Consider the following 16,983-nt stretch of genomic DNA (forward strand, 5'->3'; position numbering starts at 1 on the left):
TTTTCAGACATTGACAGATGTCCTCTGGGGGAAAAAAATTGCCCCTTTTGAAAAACACTTCTCATGGGTCATGCATATAGCTTATGCAAACTCTTCGTCTCCATTATTATTCTTCATCACCCTTTTCACCATCTCTAATAGATAAGAGATTTGGCTAATCAAGGCTAAACAAATAAAGGAGGGGAAACATATGCAATAACAGTATAACAATTTAGACATGAAAATTCTATGACAGCAATATAGTTATACTATTTTTATCACATACTTTTTTTTCTTTTGGGAAAACCTGATAGAGACCAGTAACGACACAGTGAATTTAGAAGAATCAGTTTATCAGTTATTTTAAGATAGAATTAATATTTGATCACATTTTCAACCAAGAAGGATTTCTGTGTCATTCAGATAGGAATACAAATAACAGTATATGAAGAAGGGAAAAATTTGTTTATATTCAAAAGTTTCCAAATTAGTGTCCCCAAAATAACAAAAATGATCTGCCCTGGAAGTTGAGTACCTAGCTACTTGATTCTCAGTTCAGACTCTAATGTTTTTAACCTTTCCTCATAGGTCCATTTTTTCATCCCTTTAATCATTCCCGTTGCTCTCCTTGGACCATCTCTAGTTTCTCCATATCGTTCTTGAATTGTGGAGCCCAAAACTGGATATTGTTCTCCAATAAGGGCCTGACTAATGCCAAGTATAGTGGGAGGATTATTTCTCAGTTCTTGCATGTTTTACATCTATAACATGGAGTCCAAGAAAATCTGAAATAATATGGAGTTGTTTTATAATTGATTGCAATTTGCTCACTCTGTAAGTCACTTTCTAGTAGAATACTGACATATTCTTGTAAATTTTATTTTGTTCATTTGTATTTGACAGTTAACCTCGTATTTATAATATCTAGTCAAATATTTAAATAAAATGAGCTTTTAAACCAAAATTGTTAACAATTATTCCAATATCAAATTATATTTTTAAGCACCTGTGTATGACATTAGATTTACAGGATTACCATTGATTTCCCTTGTATTATTTTGTATGTTGACTTATTAATCAGTAAATGAAAATTTAGCTCTTCATTGTTACCTTGGATACTAATTTTTGAAATATGCTTTCATAGCATTTTAAAAAAAAACCTTTTGGTGTCTTAATATGAGGAAAGTTAACTTTATAATCTGTAGCAAAATATCATAAATATCAATTGCAATTCTCCGGATTATTTTCATTACATAGTTGGAATGGTAACAAAACCAGCAAATGAACAATCCCAGGATTTCTCAATACACAATGAAGATTTTCCAGCATTACCAGGCTCCAGCTATAAAGATCCAACATCAAGTAATGATGACAGTAAATCTGTAAGTAACTGAGAATTGTGTATGTGAGTGATGTAGTTTTTCCCTTCAGATTTCTCTTATATTAACAGTTACTTACTAAATACTATTACACAACTGTTTTATCTTGATATCTGTAATAATCTAACTTCTGAAGAATGTGGAAAAGCTTTATAACTTAGAAGATAGCCTATTTTTTTCCTATTTCATATAGGTTTGCAAATTTCTGTTGAACTTCTCAGAGTTAATTTAGACTTTTATTGTAGTCCCTGTCAGCTGGATCCCATGAAGTTTGATAATATAGCCTTCTAAGGAGCTGTGTTTTTCTTGAGTAAGTTTTCTCCTTGAAGAATTTATACACATTTTTATACCTGTGTTGATTCAACCAACTCAGCTTCTTCTTTCTGACTTAACAGATATGTTTATTTCTTCCACATTTCACTGAAAATAGCTTTTCTGTGTGTGTGATGGGAGTTTATATATTATTAAAATAATTGATAAAGAAGATTGTTTGGTAAGAATTAAAATAAGTTTAAAGTTTTAAAGCTTATTGTTCTAACTTATCTTAGAGGTAGCTTTGGTGATTTTTGGTAATGTACTATATTTAGTTTCTCTTTTACATGAAAACATTGAGGAGTGTAACTTCAAGTGTATCCCAAAGCATAAAGACCTGAGAAAGAGATAGATTTTTTTTTTCTGTGACTGAAGATTTGAGATAAATAAGAACATTTTCCCTTGATTTCTTTTGCTTTAAATACTCAAATGTGGATGATATAGGATTTATTTGTATACCATGGAACAATGATGGAAACAATTTTGTATAGAACTTGAAAAACAGGTAATAATTTACTACGGATTTAAATGTAATAAAGAATAAATAGCAAGGTATTAATATATGAATTTGAATTTGAATACTTAACAAATTTTAATGTCACATTTAATTTTTTTCATGCTAGAATTTGAATACATCTGGCAAGACAACTTCAAGTACAGATGGACCCAAATTCCCTGGAGATAAAAGTTCAACAACACAAAATAATAACCAGCAGAAAAAGGGGATCCAGGTGTTACCTGATGGTGGGACTCTAGAAATATGTCAAAGATATTATGGAATGCTTCTTTTTTTTTTAACTTTTCCTTGAAAATAAAAGCAACTGTGTTTTTCCTTCCTAGGTCGGGTTACTAACATTCCTCAAGGGATGGTGACGGACCAATTTGGAATGATTGGCCTGTTAACATTTATCAGGGCGGCAGAGACAGACCCAGGAATGGTACATCTTGCATTAGGAAGTGACTTAACAACATTAGGCCTCAATCTGAATTCTCCTGAGTAAGTTTTTTTTCTGTATTTCCATGTCTGTATGTAATATCTCCCTTTAGACTTCCAGTTTTGTTTTGTTTTGGAGACAGAGTCTCACTCTGTCGCCAGGTTGGAGTGCAGTGGTGCAATTCCAGCTCACTGCAACTTGCGTTTTCTGGTTTCAAGCAATTCTCCTGCCTCAGCCTCCAGAGTAGCTAGGACTACAGGCGTGCACCACCACAACCAGCTAATTTTTTTTGAATTTTTAGTAGAGATGGGGTGCCACCATGTTGGCCAGGATGGGCTCAATCTCTTGACCTCATGATCCGCCTGCCTTGGCTTCCCGAAGTGCTGGGATTACAGGCGTGAGCCACCATGCCCGGCCCAGACTTCCAGTTTGTAATATCGCATCATCAAGTTATCTCACCTACTGCTACTCATTGTAATCTGCTGATTCTCTGGGTCATTCCCTCTAATATTAGCTCTTAGGTCACTGTCACTCTGCAGTATTCCTTTTATAATTTGGCAGTTTATATATGTATGTGTGTGTGTGTGTATATATGTGTCCTAAAATCTCAGCTCTTTGAATTTCTTTCCTCCAGGAATTTTTGTCTTGTAGTTTACTTCAGCAACTCCTTTAGCTATCCTTTTGACCTAGTTATTATTAGTAACTGTAATCTCTCAATTTTAAAATCTGTCCTCTTGTGCTTTCTGACTTCCACTTTCTGTTTTCTATTTCTCTTCTTCTAGTACTGTGACTTTTATAATCATTTGACTCCATTGGCACCTTCAATCTATGGATTCTTCTGTGTTTTAACTGTTCTTCCATATCCCTCTCTCTCTTTCCCTATGATCAACTCCTTTCTTACCCAAGAAATTCTGTGGTCAGTCACAATTATTCATTTACATATCCCATAGCTACTTTGCCATTTTCTCATGTTGTTATACTTGGATGGCAAAATCTGCAATACTGGTTGTTAATGCCTATTTCATTCCTGGCGTGTGTATCCCATTGTGTAGCTACAGAGTCCTGCTAGAGAAAAACATATGACATTACTGCCTGGTCTTTCTTTATATTCATGCCCAGGAACGTGAAAAGTAGGCTCTTAATTATATCAGGGATTATTACACCTTGCGTGCTTAGTCTGTTTACTCTTTTGCTCTCTTATGCAACTATTGTATACTTCTGCACCTCCTAATACTTTTTCTCCTTGTTCTTACTATCAAACGATGACCTTGCTTTTCACTTTTACAGTACTAAGAAAGATGGAAGCAATCAGAAGAGCACATTTAGCACAGTCCAGCCACCAAATCTACCTACAGCCATCTGCATCTACCCTATTACCATAATTGACCCATGTGTTCTACTTAAAACCTCTTGAAAACTCAGGAACATGACTAACAGATTTTCACACTTTGTCGGGTCATTTTCATCAGCATAGAAATACACTGTTACTGCTCCCATCTTAAAAGAAAATCTTCCTTTGATCCAACCTCCTCTGTAAGTTACTTTCCTATTTCTTGATTTCCCTTTGAAGCAAAACTTTTCAAAGAGTCATCTCCGTTTCTCCAATTTGGTCTTCTTCCATTCTCTGGTAAGCCTATTTCGGTCAGGATTTTGCCCTGCCACTTCATTAAAGCTACTTTTATCAAGGTTACCAAATAGCTTCCATGCTATTAAATTCAGTGGTCACTTGGAGGATCTCTTGCTCCTTGATACACATTCTTGTACTTGAATTTGAGAGCATCATTCTTACCTGATCCTCACTGGTTGGTCTTTTTCAGTTTCCTTTGCTGGTACCTCTTCCTTTTCTTCTTAACCTCTTTGTGTTATTCCTCTTCTTTACATTTACATTCTTGATGATCTTCTCTAGTCTTATATTTTTAAATACCATATATATTGAGGAATCCCAAACATAGATTTCCATTCCATACCTCTGAGTCTGAGATTTCTACATTCAATTGCCAATTAAATATTTCTTGAATGATCATGTCCCAACCTGTTCTATCTACAGCCTTTCCAATCTGTCAGTGGTAACTCTGTAGTTTCAGAAGCTTGACATTATTCTTAACTCCTCTTTCTTTTATACCCCATAGTCTTTTCCAAAAATATATAAGAATCTGATCAAAACTCACTACTTTTTTTTTTTGAGACCGAGTCTTGCTCTGTCACCAGGTTGGAGTACAGTGGCGCAATGTCAGCTCACTGCAACCTCCGCCTCCTGGGTTGAAGCGATTCTTCTGCCTCAGCCTCCCGAGTAGCTGGCATCACGGGTGCGTGCCACCATGCCTGGCTAATTTTTATATTTTTAGTAGAGATGGGGTTTCACCATGGTCAGGATGGTCTTGATCTCTTGACTTCATGATCTGCCTGCCTCGGCCTCCCAAAGTGCTGGGATTACAGGCGTGAGCCACTGTGCCCAGCCAGCTCACTACTTTTAACTGCTACCACGCTTCTTTGAATCATTCTCTCTTACCTGAATACTCCATTAGCCAGTCACTGGATGTCCCTGGTTATTCTTATACCCCTTCCCATACAGTCTCTTCATATAGCAGCCAAGACAATCCTTTTTTAATAACTTAGTCCTCTGCTCAATACCCAGTAAGCGTTTGTGGTTTCATTATGATTAAAATCCCCAAATCTTTTTTTTTTTTTTTTTTGAGATAAAGTCTCGCTCTTTTTGCCTAGGGTGTGGTGCAATGGTGCAATCTTGGATCACTATAACCTCTGCCTCCCAGGTCCAAGCAATTCTCCTGCCTCAGCCTCCTGGGTAGCTGGGATTACAGGTGTATGCCACCAAGCGCGGCTAATTTTTGTATTTTGTTAGAGATGGGGTTTCACCATGTTGTCCAGGCTGGTCTCAAACTCCTCACCTCAAGTGATCTGCCTGCGTTGGCCTCCCAAAGTGCTGGAATTACAGATGCGAGCCACTGCACCTAGCCAGAAACCCCAGATTTTTACAGGCCTACAAGGTCTTACATGGTTATTGTCTGTTCCCCAACCCCATCTCAACAGCTTTTCCCCTTGTTCACTGTATTCCAGCTTCACTAGCCACCTTCTTGTACCTCAGACATGTTAGCCACGTCCCTTCCTTAGTTGCTGTGGCAGTTCCCTCTGACTAGAAGAGTCTTCTGCCAGATAATTAATATGACTCTCTCCCTCATATTCTTTAAATCTTCAGATCTGGCTTAATGAAACCTAACTAACCACCTTATTTAATAATTATACATCCAGTCTCCTCTCCCAGTTCCCCTCTAACACAGGCCATTGTTTACTCATTTATTCTGTTCATTGTTGTTGTCTGCCTCCCTCCAATCCATCATGCTCAACCAGAAAGTTTCATGTTGTCAGTGATCTTTGGTCACTGATGTATCTTAAGCACCTAGAACAGTGCCAGGCTTGTAATAAGTACTCAGTAAATATTTGATGAATTTAAACTTTTGCAAATACTCCTTGTTTTTCTTGCTGCATAAGTAAATGGGAAAGTAATTTAATTTGGGGGCATGGTATTGAAGAATTTAAAGCATCTTGAGTTGAAGTCAAGTAAAAGTAGAAAATATTTAATCATATGTTTTATATATTGTGATATGTTGTGTTATTTATACTCTATTGCAAGAATACTGATGGAAAGAGTCCTATCATTTCTCCCTCCCTCCCCCTCTCCCCCTTCCCATCTCCCTCTCCCTCTCTCCCTCCCTGTCTATCTACCCTGCCCCCTCCCCATCCCTCCCTCCCTCTCCTCTCCTCTCCTCTCCCCCTCCTTCCCTCTTCTCCCCCCTCCCTCCCTCCCCTCTCCTCTCCCCTTCCCTCCCTCCCTCCTTTCTTCCCCTCCCCCTCTCCCCCTTCCCATCTACCTCTCCCTCTCTCCCACCCTTTCTATCTACCCCGGCCCTCTCCCCATCCCTCCCTCCCTCCCTCTCCTCTCCCCTTCCCGCCCTCCCCTCTCCCCCTCCCTCCCTCTTCTCTTCCCCTTCCTCCCTCCTCTCTCCCCCCTCCCTCCTCTCCCCCGTCCCTCCCTCCTCTCCCTCCCTCCCTCCCTCCTCTCTTTCCCTCTCGCTCCTCTCTCCTCTTTCCCCCTCCCTCCTTCCTCTCTCCCCCTCCCTCCCTCCTCTCTCCCCCTCCCTCTCTCCTCTTCCCCCTCCCTCCTCTTTCCCCTTTCCTCCCTACCCTCTCCCCTTCCCCTTCCCCCCTCCCCTCTCCCCTTCCCCTTCCCCCCTCCCCTCTCCCCTTCCCCTTCCCCTCTCCCTTCCCCCTCTCCCCTTTCCCCTCTCCCCTCTCCCCTCTCTACCCTCTCCCCTCTCCCCCTCTCACCTCTACCCTCTACCCTCTACCCTCTACCCTCTACCCTCTCCCTCCATTGGCTTCTGTGTAAGTCAGTAAACCCAAGTAAGGGAATTAGAAGTAAAGATGCTCATTTTACGTTTAGACTTTTTGTTTTTCCTGATTTTCCTAAATTAAAATTAGAATTCTGTTTTTCTGCTTTGGATTTCAAAATGTTTTCTTTTCCCCCTTATTCAGAAATCTCTACCCCAAATTTGCATCACCCTGGGCATCTTCACCTTGTCGACCTCAAGACATAGGTAGGAGAATCTATTTGTGTTTAGACCTTTTAAAAACATATTTACAACTGAGAATCAGTTAATAAGGCTTTTTTCATTTTATTATCTAGACTTCCATGTTCCATCTGAGTACTTAACGAACATTCACATTAGGGATAAGGTGAGTGTAGTTTATTATTCTACTCAGTCAGCATGAATTTTTCTATTTTTCACGTTTTTCAGTTCAGACAGCATTCTGTTTTTGAAGTAATTAGTAATGGCCTCAGGAATATGCTTTCATATGTCCGTGTTAACTTGTTAAATGATAAATGTTAGGACTGGTTAAAAAAAAAATGAAAATTCTTATATTTAACAGCAGGTTACAACCATAACTGCAGTTGATGGGAATAAGCTAGCTTGGAACATTTGATAAATTTCCTTCTGATAATCTTATTTTATGACCTTAGCAGTAAAAAGATTTTCTTTACAGGTATTACAGATAGTGATTTTAATGAGATGGTCTCTATCTTTAAAAAACTGTTGATGACCTTTGAATTTTCTCTGTAGTTTTTCATTTCCATTTTTTAAATTACTTAAAATTCTAATTCTAAAGTAATTGTTAACAGCAGATTACAGCTTAATCTCTTTTTTCAATATAAGAAAAAATATGGTGGCGCTTTTTGCTTTTTTGTTTCTATTACAAAAAAATGCGCAATGATATCTAAATTTTAGCCTTGGAAGACAACATAATTTAGTGAGATATATTTTTGTTATATATTTGTGTATAAATATATGTATGTGTATATGCATGACAGCATTCTGAGTGTGCCTTACAGTTCTGTGGTCAAGTGGATGTTGATGTGGACAGGCAAGTAAAGGGATACCTTTCTCAATGTCTTTTAATACTTGAGTAGATGTGAGGCAAGAAGTAAGGAGAGGTCTCCTATTTTCTACTTGTGGATTGTGTGATTTGCTCCCACCTCCACTATAGAGCACTTTCATTCCAATTACCTAAGTGTTCCAGACCTTTTCTTATGCCAATTTGAGAAATACTAATTTAGGAGAATCTGTTACATTGGGACTGCTGCCTGAATAGGGATAACATGAATGGAAAGAAAAATTACATTCAGAGAGTGTATAAAAACCAAATAAATATTTAGATATAGGATCAAATAACAAGATAAAAGTGTTGTTTGGGGACACTTTTAAGGTTTATTTTAATGTGAAAATTTCAGACTATTGAGCCTCACCTATGCTTTAGTTTGGTAGGCAGTTATGTTTCTACCTTGTGGAGAGACATGTAAAGCAGTCATGTTTCAGGCATCTATTTAAACAAACTAAAAAGCCATCTCTATGATTTTTGTATTCACCATCTGTGATTTGCTGAAAACATACAACTAACTGACTTGTCAATCACTGTCAGATATAGATTCAGTTAACATTTTTTATAATATTTGACACTCTACAAGGTGTTTTCATGTACTTTCACTCATTTTATTTATTTTCTTAATAACCCTCATAGGTGTCATTGTCCACATTTGACAAGTATAGCTAATAAATGTTAAATTTTAAGACGTGGTCATATTAATGAGTAATAAAAGCAGGACTTGAATACAAGTCCTAGATCTCTGAGCACAATGTTATTGTTAGTATTGTTGCCCCATTGGGTATTAAATCCTTGTAGTAATATAGTTAACATTTGATCTTGCTTGGAAGTTTTTAATTAGCTTTTTTCGAATCAGCATATCAGATAGATGCACCAGAAATAATTGAGTCATTTAAATGAGGAAGTTCACTTTTAGAATCATAACTACCTGTGTAATCATGTAATAATGGTTATCTTCTGCAAAGTGGGGAGTTTCCATTTATCTCTCCATTTATACTTTAGTAATAGCAACTATATGTTAGGATTTGCAGATTTGTTTTATATTTCAGAATAAGTTATTTTTCTTTTTCAGCTGGCTGCAATAAAACTTGGCCGATATGGTGAAGACCTTCTCTTCTATCTCTATTATATGAATGGAGGAGACGTATTACAACTTTTAGCTGCAGTGGAGCTGTATGTTCAAAATATTTTAATCACTTTTGTGTTATAGTAGATCTTGACTATGAAAACATCTTTAAGTGATGATGGCTCTCTTTAAGTGGAACTATTTCTCCATCAAGAAATATATTTTTACATTTATAAAAGTGAACTTAATTTAGATTAAAACCATATCTTACCATGGCTTCATAATCTATATACATAAAAAGAATTTCAAACTTAATGCTGAAGCGGAGTACAATGGCTCACACTTGTAATCCCAGCACTTTGGGAGGCTAAGGTGGACAGATCACTTGAGCCCAGAAGTTAGGGACAGCCTGGGCAGTATAGCAATACTACATCTCTACAAAAATAAGGAAAAATATTAGGTAGGTGTGGTGGCACACACTTACATAGTCCTAGCTACTTGGGAAGCTAGAGCAGGAGGATTGCTTGAGCCCAGGAGTTTGAGATTACAGTGAGCTATGATTGTGCCATTGCACTCTAGCCTGGCTGACAGTGCAAGACCCTGTCTCTAAAAAATATTAATTAATAAATGCCAGATTTATAAGAAGACCGAATTGACTTAACTCATGGATTTAGTGAATCTAATTTTTGTAAATATGTGAATTATATGATCTAATTCAAGACTATATATATTAATAGATACTGAATTTCATCATTTTATAAACATTACTTATAGGTAAGGCACTGTGCATATTTGTTGTATGTTTTGAAGTGCTGATTAAATAAGGTCCACATTTTCATTATCAGCAGCCTATTGGCCAATTTAAACAAATATTAATGTAAAGAAATTGGCTCATTGATACTTTTTCCCTGAGCAGATCTGTACTCACCTGATGCTCTAAAAATAAGTTTTCTGTCATTACTCAGATGCACAGTTGGTAACACATTTTGTTATCAATAGACAATACTCTTTAACATGTTTACTATAGAGTATATTATTAGTAATTATGACCTTATGATTGGGGAGACCTTTTCTCAGATAGCATTCCTAATAGCATTTGTATAAGTGGCTTTGGATCAAAGTATAAAAGTCACTGTGTTGATAATGAATTGTTTTACTTCACAACTGAGAGGAGTTTTCCCTTCATTTTTGTGAGAATAGAGAGTATTACCTGATCCTTTTAATTGTTTATTAGTAAAGAAATTCATTCAGTCACTCATTCATCTATCACTGGCAGTTCTGTTATTATGTCTTATTTATGTCTTAAAAACTACCTCATTATGTTAGTAAGAAGGCATTTCTTTACATGGAGGTTTATTTTGTGGGACTTGACCTCCTCTGGATGTTACTTCCTCAGTTTACAAGTAGTGCAAATTCTCATTGATTCATGTGTGAATTGTAATGGATTTCCTCTTAGCTTTTGAGAATTTAGAATTAATGAAATTTGAATAAAAAATACAGTAGTATATTTAGTATAATTTTTCAAAATAGTCTATTTTCAAGATACTTATAAAATTATGTTGAATTTATATAGTTAAATAGACTTTGTACTTAGTTAGTTCCTTATCAAATAATGCAAGTAGTTGGAGATACCTCAATTTCTTTTGAATGTTAAGAAGAGCAAGAAAGGACCTTAGTGAAGTTTTTGTAATACATTGTGTCTTTATTTGGCCTGGGCCTGCCTGTGGTTTTATTACATTGCTTATAAAACTTTTAAAATTCTTGTTTGTGTAAAAAGTTTCTTTAGTTAATAAAGATATGTATATAATTAGTGTGCCTTCTGGACAAGTTAAGAATTAACTTTCCTATATTTCAATAGGGTTGTATTTTAATAACTTACAATAAATGAGTAGGAAGCATTCATATTTATATATTTTATATGTAATTTTTTTTTTTCTGAGGAAAGCTTTATAAAATGTAGAACTTGTTTGATGTAAGCCACAGGAAAAAGTTAATTATCTTTTCTTTTAAAAATTGAAGTTTTAACCGTGATTGGAGATACCACAAAGAAGAACGAGTATGGATTACCAGGGCACCAGGCATGGAGCCAACAATGAAAACCAATACCTATGAGAGGGGAACATATTACTTCTTTGACTGTCTTAACTGGAGGAAAGTAGCTAAGGTATATTTTTTTCCATGTGCAAATGTATAAATCAAGACTTGAAAAAATAAATGTCCTCTTTTATCTGTTTATATGTACCATTACATCCAGTTCTAATAATGTGCCACATATTTGCCAATTCTTTTGTTCCATCTTCTTGGTGTCCCAAAACAGTTCATTTCACTGATAGATTATTGGATTTGTTAAGAGATTTTGTAATTTTACACAAGCCTTGGTAACGTTTGAAATATTTTTTGTGTCTACTGCATTGTAAAATAAAGACATTTCCTTGCAACCCCAGTCATATATTTTTATATTTTTGTAACTAAGCAAGGATGAGATTTTCCTAAAAGCAGTATATAAATAGGCTCTTTACACTTAAACTAATTGCAGGAAATACATCTCACTGTTTATTTGCAAGTCATTTTAAGAAAGAAAATTACAAGTATTAACCATGACTATTTCTGTGACTATTTTGCTAAATATTGGGGAAAAATAGGCTATGGATAAACGTTATTTTATTTTGGTTTTGCAACTTTTCCTCTCTTAAATGTCTTAACTGTCCCATGTGCAAAATTTTCGTCAGTGTCAATGTGTATTTCATGTTTTTAGTACCTTGTGTTTATTTAGTCTGTCTAGTAGAGAATGTAACCCATATTACCTGATTTCACAACTCCATGATTTTTCTGATACATTTTCCATTTAGTGATCCTTAGGATTGAAAATTAAAGAGTTAAATTTGTTTTAAATAATATTTAAAAATATTTCTGACTATTAGTTCTTTGGATAGTTTTTTAGCTGTTGATTTGTTTTTTTTCTTGTTTATAGTTTAGAATCTGCTTTACTAAAATAATAATTTAAAAAAAGGTAAAACATTTTGAGAAGACAAGGTAAAATACTTACCAGATATTTATCACAAAAAATTACACATCCCAAGATTTCATGTAAAACTCAAAAAAAGAAATAAAAACAGATGATCCTTAACAGACAACACCAAAATAAGATCCACGTAAGAAATAAAAAAAAATTTTTTTTTTTTAGATGTTTCTCAATGGTAAATGTCATTACTTCTCAGACCAGGTCCACATAAGTATTTTGTATTTGAGTTATTTTAACAGTTCCAATTTATGTGAATATCATGTTTTCAAAAGGCATATTTATGAGTTAACCTTTTAGTTAAATAATCACATTAATTAAAAAGAGTACCTGAGACATTGTATATGTTACCTGCTCTTTAAGATATATAGTATAGTCTTTAGTAGAAAGCTATAGTCTTTGTATCATGGATTTGAATTTAATTCTTGTTGCTGTTATTTATGCTTTGACCTTCTACAGTTTTCTTTTTCATGCCTGTTTCTTCTTTTATAAAATCGAGATGAGATTTTCCTCTAAGTTTTTATGAAGATTAAATTAGATTTCAAACACACACACTCACTCACTCACTATGGTACTTGGCACTTGTTGGTATTTGATACATGGTGGTAGTTGTAGTAGTTTACTGCTATTGTTTTTATTGTCATTATTATAGCTTACTACTATTTTTGCAAGGATGAAAAAATTAGAGCTGATTGTTTATTAGGTTAGGACACTGGTTCTCAAACTATAGTTGCATTAGAATTACCTCAAAAATGTTAAAACACAGATTTCTGGACCATACCTCTATTGTTTATGATTTAGTGAGTCTGTGGGTGGGGCCTGATAATTTGCATTTCTAACAAGCTCCTAAGTGACACCAGTGATGACAGTGGTCCTGGTCCATAATTAAAGAACCTGTGGATTAGGTGATGCTACAGGATACCAAAAAAAAAAAAATCTTTGGAGGAAGAAAAAAATTTTATTAGGAAGTAACTGAAGTTTTCTCCATTCAATTTGAGTACTTTTGCTCAATATTATTGTAAATTATTCCAAACTTACATATGTAAAAAGGAGTGGATATTTGCAATAAATAGCTACATAATTTTAGTTAAATTTTAGTTAGATTTATGTGTGAGGAAATCAACTTACGTGAGAAAATCAGCTTTCCAGGATAAGTTCTCCTCATAAAGTTCAGTATTCAGAAAACAATGTAAACATTAATGTAGGATCCCTTTAATTTCCAGCAAAAGCAATTCCTCAGTCAAGTAAGTAAATGTCATTTTAAAGAAAATTATGTCTATCTAAATATGGATTTACATATTTAACATATATATAAACCATAATTTAGCTCAGTTTTAGCTATCATTTACAATTAAGCTTTTGTCTTTATCTTTAAACTTTTTAACAGTGACGTGAAAAATGTGAGAGATAACATCATTAAGTTACTCCCTCAGATCTCTTTCAAGGTAACAGTTTGTTGGTCCTTGCACTGACACGCTTTAAAATTATTTTCATAGTAATGAAAATAGGCAGAATTGATGGTATTAATAAGATATTATTAAGTAGCTCACTCCTGGTTATATTAAAATGGAAATTCACGCACTTAAAACTTTGAAGTTGCATTATATTCACAGAATAAATTATTCAAAAAAATTTCTAAAGTATGTATTTGTTAAGTGCTTTCCCAGCGTATTGATTAGGAATTAAGAAATCTGGGACCTGTTCATAAGTATGTTTATTAACAACCTTCATTAAATTATAGAAAATCTAGTAATGTGTCATGTCCCAAGTTAACTTGAGTCCCCATTTGTAAAGTGGGTGTGCCTTACTATTTACAGGTAAAGAACATATATTAACATTTTAAATAACCTCAACTCATTGTAAGAAGCCTACAGTATGAATTAATATTTTAAATAATAACTGATTGTTAATGGTGTTGTTGAAAGGTACTGAACTGATCTACATCATAATCCTGGAGTCTTTTCATAATATTATGTGTCCATTCATAATATTTTGTATGAGCATTTTTCCCCAAATCACTTACTGTTTTCAGATAATTGTAATATTAAATATGGGATCAGATCATCTAAACCAGAAGTATTTCTTACCTCCTAAAAATTTCATGACCCTGAGTTCTAGAATCCAGTCCATTATTTATGTACAGAATTTCCTATAAATCAATAATACATACATTAAAATGTTGACATTGGGTGGGGACTGTGGCTTATGCCTGTAATCCCAGCACTTTGAGAGGACGAGGCAGGAGTTCAAGACCAGGAGTTCCCTCACTTGAGACCAGGAGTTTAAGGCCAGCCTGGGCAACATAGCAAGACTCTCTACCAAAGGAAAAAAAGAGAGAGAGAGAGAAACATAGCCAGGTGTGGTGGTGTGCTCTTGTAGTCCTAGCTACTTGGGAGGCTGAAGTGGGAGGATTGCTTGAGCCCAGGAGTTCAGGGTTGCAGTGATCTGTGATTGCATCACTATACTACAGCCTAGGTGACAGAACCAGATCCTATCGCTAGCTTTTTAAAATTTAACATTATATTTTGCTTATTCTTTCCTTTTAGATACTCATAACTTCTTAGCAGGTTATGTTGTCCTATGTCTTTTTGCTAGAATTACTCATATTCAACTAATTTTAAATTTCCAGTGGTTCAGATAGTATTTACAATCTTCATGCATAAAATTTTTAACGTAATTTCTTCCACAGTGACTTTTTAGGTGATAGAGGCTGCCTTATTATCAGTAGCTTTCTCAAAGAATTAGAATTTAAGAATTTTTTTGACCTAATTTGACCTCATGGATCTATTAGGATTTCTAACAGTTAAGATTTTTTATGTCACAGTCTGATGTAAATGTGATTTTTCATTAATTTCACTGTTACATATTAGTAAGTTTCTATACTTTAGTAATATGTACTTCAAAGATTATTTCTAATAACTGTATTTAAGATAGTTTGCTACTTTCTAAAATTTAAGTTAGTATGGATTTACTATACAGATTGAGCATTCTGATTTAAAAATCTAAAACCTGAATACTCTAAAATCTGTAACTTGTGAACGCCAATGTGGTGTCACAAGTGGAAAATTCTGTACCTGACACCATTGCTTTCTGGTGGTTCAGTGTACAGTGTACACAAAAATCATTATTTATGCACAAATAAAATTATCTTAGGCTGTATGGATAAGGTATATATAAAACATAAGTGAATTTCATGTTTAGAGTTGGGTCCCATCCCCATCTCAATGTGTAAATATTCCAAAATTTGAAACACTTTCGTTCTCAGGTACCTCATATAAGAGACACTCAACATGTAGTTAAGAGAAAGCTGACATTTCTTGAGAGTTTGAGAAAACATATCTATGGTGTATGTTTCTCTACATAACTAGATCTGTGATTATATCAGGTTTTTTGTAATATTATTCAATTATTTAAAACATTGCATTCAGTTTTGCTTGAATTGAACAAGTAACCTTTGGAGAATACAGGTAACCTTTGGAGACTACATAGCCTAATTTTATTAATAGAAGAACTGAGGTATTAAAAAGTCGCCTAAAAATTATTTGGAACCCTTTCTAGCCTTTGCAGTCATTATATTGTAATTTAGAAATCCTTTTTTTCCACTACAAGCAAATATATAAATACACCCTCTCTAATGTATTATTTGATATTAGAAAAATTAAGTGTTCTGTTCCTGAGACAAAGGAAGAGAGCTTATGTTTATTAATTCATCATATGTTAATTACATACCCGCTAGGGGCTTAGCACTATTCCAAGTTGTAGATAGTAGTATACAGAGAAGAGACTTGCTTCTACAGAATGTACAAGGATATGCATGTATGTAGTATGTGTGTATATATAACATAAACATGTAAGTGGTGTTACCAGGAATCAAATTAAAGTAACCTTTATATATTTTTAAAAGAATAAAAATATGTGGAAAACAAGTTTGAAAAACATGGAAGGCAAAATTTGATCTATATAATTTCCATATCTCTGATAGATTGAAGGTTTTTTAAAATTTTATCAAAGTTATTTATGCTTCTTAGGTTTAAACTGATATTTTTCTAGGGGGGAAAATGTACACTGATAAAGTTAATCTAGTTTGAATTCCTAGTAATAACAGTGTAGTTCACCAATGTGAAAAATTTTAGTTAGCGTATTCAGTGGAACTTCTCATTTTGTCAGAATTACAGATAGACTTTTTTCCCTGTAACTACACATTTTGAAAATAAAAATGCCCATTTTAATTTCAGAAGAATGTTCAGAATATATTTTCTTCTTCACAAATTCAGATACTCAACTTGAACCAAGCAATAAAATTATTTGAATTCCTAGCTAGGGCTGGGGAGAGGGAGAATAGTGGGCAGGATGTTGTGGTTATGGTGGTGATTCTGCTGTTTTCTAATTTTTACTGGTAAGTAAATAACCTCTGTGCCTTAGTTACTGTACCAGTCACATGAAGTCAACCTTTTCAGGTGAAAGTCGCCATGGTGTACCTTCGTTATAAACTTGTCAGGGGACTGATTTTATTTTTTTCCTTTTTCTTTATACCAAGAGAGAAGGGGACTGAATTTTTTCAGCATTTCTGGATTGCCATGTAATGAAGTAAATGAATCTGTTTTGGATCTTGGACTAAAAATATTAAAAACAATATGTTATACTACAAAAGACACAGGTTTTTTTGTCACATGGGTCTGGATCCTAATCCTAGGTGTTGTACTCACTGTACGACTTGGCCAAGTTACTTGTAAGCCTCATTTTCTTCAGGTACAAAATTAAAATAATGATATCTGCTTTACAAAATTATTACAAAGATTAGAATAAAATTAGCCGTATCTCTAAGTTTGTCACATA

General features: G+C 34.6%; 1 protein-coding gene across 18 annotated transcripts in view; it reads left to right on the top strand.

The window, feature by feature from the left end:
* The window catches only part of CNOT2 (CCR4-NOT transcription complex subunit 2), a 105,601-nt gene that overhangs the window by 86,300 nt on the left and 2,318 nt on the right, over positions 1–16,983 (top strand). For all 18 annotated transcript variants that reach the window (XM_078336867.1, XM_078336861.1, XM_078336866.1 and 15 more), the window contains 7 exons: positions 1,237–1,361; positions 2,294–2,414; positions 2,511–2,667; positions 7,157–7,218; positions 7,308–7,357; positions 9,135–9,235; positions 11,148–11,292. In XM_078336867.1, the coding sequence (XP_078192993.1) occupies positions 1,237–1,361; positions 2,294–2,414; positions 2,511–2,667; positions 7,157–7,218; positions 7,308–7,357; positions 9,135–9,235; positions 11,148–11,292 (761 nt within the window). The remainder of the gene's footprint in view (positions 1–1,236; positions 1,362–2,293; positions 2,415–2,510; positions 2,668–7,156; positions 7,219–7,307; positions 7,358–9,134; positions 9,236–11,147; positions 11,293–16,983) is intronic.

Source organism: Callithrix jacchus, chromosome 9 (genome assembly GCF_049354715.1).
Source record: "Callithrix jacchus isolate 240 chromosome 9, calJac240_pri, whole genome shotgun sequence".
Lineage (NCBI taxonomy): Eukaryota > Metazoa > Chordata > Mammalia > Primates > Cebidae > Callithrix > Callithrix jacchus.